A 6,000-nucleotide genomic window follows, 5' to 3' on the forward strand; every position below is an offset into this window, starting at 1 on the left:
CCATAGCATCATAGAATAATTGTGGTTGGAAGAGACCCTTATTATCATTGAGTCCAACCATAATCTAAATCTGGCACTAAACCATGTCCCTAAGAGCCTCATCTGTCTGTCTTTTAAACACGTCCAGGGATGGTGACTCCACCACCTCACTGGGCGGTCTGTTCTGTTGCTTCAAAATCCTTTCTGTGAAAAAATGTTTCCTAACATCCAATCGTAACCTTCCCTGGCACAAGTTGAGGCCATTTCTTCTTGTCCTCTCACTTGGTACTTGTTAGAAGAGACCAACATGCTCCATACTACAACCTCCTTTCAGAGAGCTGTAGAGAGTGATAAGGTCTCTCCTCAGCCTCCTCTTCTCCAGACTGAATTCCCCAAGGTCCTTCAGCTGCTCCTTGTAAGACTTGTGCTCCATCCCCTTCACCACCCTTGTCACCCTCCCCTGATCTCTCTCCAGCACCTCGATGTCTTCCTCGTCATGAGGGGCCTAAAACTGACCACAGTACAAGGGGATGATCTCTTCTCTAGTCCTGCTGGCCAGACTATTCCTCATACAAGCCAGGATGGTGGTGGCCTTTTTGGCCACCTGGGCACACGCTGGCTCAGGTTCAGCTGCTGTCAATGAACACCACCAGGTCCTTTTGTGCCAGGCAGCTTTCCAGTCACTCTTCCCCAAGCCTGTAGCGCTGCCTGGGTTGTTCTGACCCAAGTGCAGGACCCAGCACTTGGCCTTGTTAAGCCTCCTACAATTGGCCTCAGCCCAACGATCCAGCTCATCTAGATCCCTCTGTATGGCCATCCCACCCTCCAGCAGATCAACACTCCAGAACAATTTGTCGTCATCTACGAACTTACTGAGGGTGGACTCGATCACCTCATCCACATCATCGATAAAGAGATTAAACAGAACTGGCCCCAGTACCAAGCCCTGGGGAACACCACTCGTGACCGGCCACCCACTGGATTTGTCTCCATTCACCGCAACACTTTGGGCCTGGCCAAAGCATCCTTGTATTCCTCTTAAGCCTCCCGTCACTCCTTCCAAAGGTTATAAATTCTCTTTTTATTCCTAAACTGCAGACACAACTGTCTGTTCAGCCAGGCCGGCCTACTTCCCCACTGGTTCGCCGTCCGGCACACGGGGACAGCTGCTCCTGCGCCTCTGAGATCAGCTTCTTGAAGAGAGACCAGCTTCCTGGACACCTTTGTCCTTCAGAACTGCCTCCCAAGGGACTCTGCCAACCAGCCTTCTGAACAGGTCAAAGTCTGCCCTTTGGAAATCCAAAGTAGCAGTTCGGCTGACCACCCTCCTGCAGTTCAACTCCTGTCCCTGCACTGCACACCCCACAGTTCACCCCGTGTGTCTGAGGACGGTGTCCAGTCTCTTCTTGAACACTGACAGGTTGGGGCCGTGACACCTCCCTGGGGAGCCTGTTCAGTGTCCAGCACCTCTGGGTGAAGAACCTTTTCCTCATGTCCAACTCACCCTCCCCTGGCACATTGTCCTGCCATTCCCTTGGGTTCTGTCACTGGTCACCAGAGAGAAGAGATCAGTACCTACCCTTCCTTCTCCCCTTGTGAGGAAGCTCTAGCCACCATGAGGTCTCCTTTTAGTGTTTTCTTCAGCTCTGATGGTCAGAAACCCCTTGGTTTGCTTTCTGCAGCAGAAAGGAGAAGCCACGACCTCGAGGCAATGGGAAGGGGGATCCTGTCCCTCACACACGGCTCAGGGCTGTTCCTGGGACCGTGGGATGTGGGTGTGCAAGGCCGAGGGAAGGACAACGCTGGTACAACACCTTCTAGCTTCCCCATGTGGCTGCAAGGGGGCAACGAGGCCCCAGTGCCATGAGGACAACATGTCTTCTCCTGGGCCTCAGTGGTAGAGACAACTGCCATGGCCAAGGGGACAAAGACCTGGGTTCTGTTGGTCCCTTCCAGCCTCACCAGCGCCCTTTGCCATCTCCATCACAGGCTGTTCTACACCGTCCTACACCTGTCCCTCTTTCCCTGCAGGCTGCACACACCCATCTGCTTCCCCACCTGCTCTCACCCCAGCATTTCTGTCCCTTCCCTGATGTGTCTGCACCCTCACTGGCTGCTCTTTGGAACACAAACCATGGGCTGATCCAGCTCCCTCTGGGTGACCTCTTGCACCACGGCACTGCCCTTCCAGTGACACTTCTTCCTCCTGATAGCCTGTCCTCACCTTTCAAGTTGCACTTTCTGGCTTTTTTTTTCTCTTTCCTGCTTCTTCCCACTAACAAGGAAAGCTCAACCATCTCAGAAACTGCTCTTCATGCAGGAAACCCAACCCGTTAGGATTTTTGAAGGTCTTTTACCTGACCGGAGAGAAGTAACCTCACCATGATCTTCTAAATCCCAGGACTGCTGCTGGCCTTTCAGCTTCTCTGATAGACACGACCATGTTCCTGCTGCTGTTCCATCATATACTCAGGTGGGATGGACATGACAACCCATCCCCAAGGCCTCTTACTTGGTAGGGCTTGTGGCTACTTTGGCAGAGGTTCTTTCCCAGCCGTGTTCCTTCTGCTGGGCTGTCACCTCCAGAGACAGAACTGACCCCACAGTCCCCTTCACAGCCACACGCTGCTTACTGGATTATGAGTTACCGAGACACAACTGACCTCATATACCACACCCATCCATCTCCCTCCTTAGCACCCAAGACCTGACCAAGACTGAAGCGTGTTCTACACAGTGCTACACGTGCCCCTCTTTTCCTGCAGGCTGTAGACACCCATCACGCTTCCTCTCCTTGTTCAAATTTGTCAAATATATTTCCTACTAACAATGTGAGTGAAAAGCACTCCTCACTCATGTTCATTTCACCTCTCGTACATGATGTGCGTGCTCACATCTCATCTGTACAACACAAACTCGGACTGTTGAACTACTCATTCAGTGTCCATCCATGGAGGGAAGAACAACCTCTGTGAGCTGGGGAGAGAGGCCAGGGCTGGAAATGGAGGTTATGAGGGGCCAGTCCATGATGATGCCCTGGGGCAGCTTCCGCGGGGTGTCCAGTGCACAGGGGCACAGCCCAGACCCTGCTCTGCTGGTCCTGCAGGTCTCTGGCAGGAGGCCTGGCTGTGAGAGGACACTGCTGTGTGCCCAGCCCCGCACACACACACTGTTTATCTGTACCCTGGTGTTTGCATCTGTGGGCCATTTCCTTGGGAATGTTCTTGAGAGAAGGTCTGGAAGCAGACCTAAACCTTCAGGGCCTGCCCATAGGAGATCACCTTTCTTTCTGGAAAGGCTGTTGTGAGGCCAGCTCTGTCACAGCAGTGCCCATTGCCTGTCCCTGCCTGCGCTCACAGGACTGACACACAGCAGGACGGTGACCAGGCTGCCAGAGCACTCAGGCCTTGCACCAACACAAGGGATGAGAAGGAGAGTGTGGGAGTGGAACGAGAACAGCTCTGGAAGGCCAAGCGCTGCTGCTCCCTGGCAGTGCTGCCAGCCTGGACTCTTTTCCCCTCCTCCCATGCACACAGGAACTGTCCCTGCAGCTCCAAAAGGCCTTGCAGGATGGATATATATTGAAAAACAAGTCACTACAGGACCCTTTATTTTGTTTAAATACACACAGATCATGGCTCCTCATTTACACAACCAGTGGTTATAAAAGAAAAGAAGAAAGTAATTTAGAAAGGGGATGACAATGTTATCACAATTAAAAAAACCATCAATAACAACAGAAAATAGAGATGAGAGGCTGGGCCTGTAAGTAGTTACATTAAAACTGCTATGTAGAAGGAGATGGAGAGTTTATTGCTTCGGAAAACACTTAGATATGAGTTTCCACAGGGCATCCTTGAGCTCCTGGTTCCTCATGCTGTAGATGAGGGGGTTCAATGCTGGAGGCACCACTGAGTACAGAACAGACACCACCAGGTCCAGCCATGGGGAGGAGATGGAGGGGGGCTTCAGGTAGGCAAACATGGCAGTGCTGACAAACAAGGAGACCATGGCCAGGTGAGGGAGGCACGTGGAAAAGGCTTTGTGCCGTCCCTGCTCAGAGGGGATCCTCAGCACGGCCCTGAAGATCTGCACATAGGACAGCACAATGAACACAAAACACCCAAATCCTAAACAGACACTAACCACAAGGAGCCCAGCTTCCCTGAAGTAGGACTGTGAGCAGGAGAGCTTGAGGATCTGGGGCATTTCACAGAAGAACTGGTCCAGGGCATTGCCCTTGCACAGTGGCAGTGAAAATGTATTGGCCGTGTGCAGCAGAGCACTGAGAAACCCAGTGGCCCAGGCAGCTGCTGCCATGTGGACACAAGCTCTGCTGCCCAGGAGGGTCCCGTAGTGCAGGGGTTTGCAGATGGCAACGTAGCGGTTGTAGGACATGATGGTGAGGAGGGAATACTCTCCACCAAATAAGAAACCTACAAAGAAGACCCGGGCAGCACATCCTGCATAGGAAATGGCCCTGGTATCCCACAGAGAGTTGGCCATGGATTTGGGGACAGTGATGGAGATGGAGCCCAGGTCAAGGAGGCCGAGGTTGAGGAGGAAGAAGTACATGGGGGTGTGGAGGTGCTGGTCACAGGCTGTGGTGGTGATGATGAAGCCGTTGCCCAGGAGGGCAGCCAGGTAGATGCCCAGGAAGAGCCAGAAGTGCAAGAGCTGCAGCTCCCGTGTGTCTGAGAACGCCAGGAGGAGGAACTGGGTGATGGAGCTGCTGTTGGACATTTGCTGCCGATGGGCATGGGGCACTGTCACAAGAAGAAAACACAATGACAAGTTAGGGGAGACTTCTCTGAGCAAAATCAAAGCCATTTCTCACACATCGCCCCCTGGTCCACACCCTCTTGTCCTTTTCCAGACCTTCCTTCAGCTCCGTGGCTGAGCCCTGGGTGGTGCTGGCTGGAGGTGCCGTGAGGAGCAGGGCCTGTGCCCGCTGGCTGCCCAGGAGTCAGCCCTGCTCTGCAGCAGGGGGTCATGGGAACGGAGGGCAGAGGCCAGTCGCGGGGTTCAAAGTTTTCACCTGAAACTGCTGATGGTGAAGAAGAGCCTGTCAGCATCTGCACTATCACAGAGAATGAAACAGGACGGTAAAATGAAATTTGAAATGTTTGGGTTTTTTACAGCTTCATAGAATCACAGAATGTTAGAGATTGGAACAGACATTGAAAGATCATCTAGTACAATCCTGCAAGTGCCCTGGATTGTTCTTGGGTGTCATAAACCCTCAGCATTTCTGCTGCACTCAGGGAGAACAGAGCGAGTCCTGTCAGGCAGGAGAACGCCTGTGGGTCAGTGCAGAGTGAGGGCAGCTGCTCTGTCCCTCTGTCTTGCTCCAGCTGCCCTGGGCTGGCACCTTTCTGAGATGGAGGCTGATCACACTGCCATGTTACCCTGAAAAGCCACCAGGCACTGCTGAGAGCAGAGGTTTGCAGGTTGTAAAAAAGGACAGGTCAGCCTAAGGCTGATGGGTTCAGCAGATGTGATGCTGCTGCTGTCCGTGCGCAGAGGAGTGGCTGAGGGGATGTTCTGAGGCTTCTGGCAGATGTGCTGGTCACTCAGAGCTGCAGTTCAGGACTCTCAGTGACTTGTTAAAACTTGAGAGCTCCTTTTGCATTTATCCTTTCCTACGCTCCCTTCACTCCCCCCAGTCTTGGAACAGGAAACTGAAAGGACAGACTCAGGAAAGCTCCTTATCTTTGAAGTAATATCTGTACCCAGGCAGCAGAAGGACCCTGCCCTGCCGGGGGTCGCTCCTTCCCCCCGACAGCTTCTCCCCTCAGTGTTGTTGGGATCTCCCCGGGCAGGCTGAGCGCTGACCCTGGCAGGCGGCAGAGTCCCTGCCCCGGCACAGCCCTGGGGTGCAGGGACCCTGCTCTGCAGGACAGCCCTGGGCACCCCTGCCTGCACATTTACATTTACACCCCACAGCCATCCTTGGGAGAACACAGCATTCACGTATTGTCACTCTGACAGTGCAGAAGGAAATCCCTGCTCTGCAGCACA

At 53.3% G+C, this 6,000-nt stretch overlaps 1 protein-coding gene across 1 annotated transcript; it reads right to left on the reverse strand.

The window, feature by feature from the left end:
- Positions 1-3,789: 3,789 nt before the first annotated feature.
- On the reverse strand, positions 3,790-4,722 carry LOC136000273 (olfactory receptor 14J1-like). Its single transcript, XM_065654052.1, has one exon. It carries the CDS (start codon positions 4,720-4,722, stop codon positions 3,790-3,792), a length of 933 nt encoding a protein of 310 aa, XP_065510124.1.
- Positions 4,723-6,000: the final 1,278 nt, after the last annotated feature.

Source organism: Caloenas nicobarica, chromosome 32, assembly GCF_036013445.1.
Source record: "Caloenas nicobarica isolate bCalNic1 chromosome 32, bCalNic1.hap1, whole genome shotgun sequence".
In the NCBI taxonomy this organism is placed as follows: domain Eukaryota; kingdom Metazoa; phylum Chordata; class Aves; order Columbiformes; family Columbidae; genus Caloenas; species Caloenas nicobarica.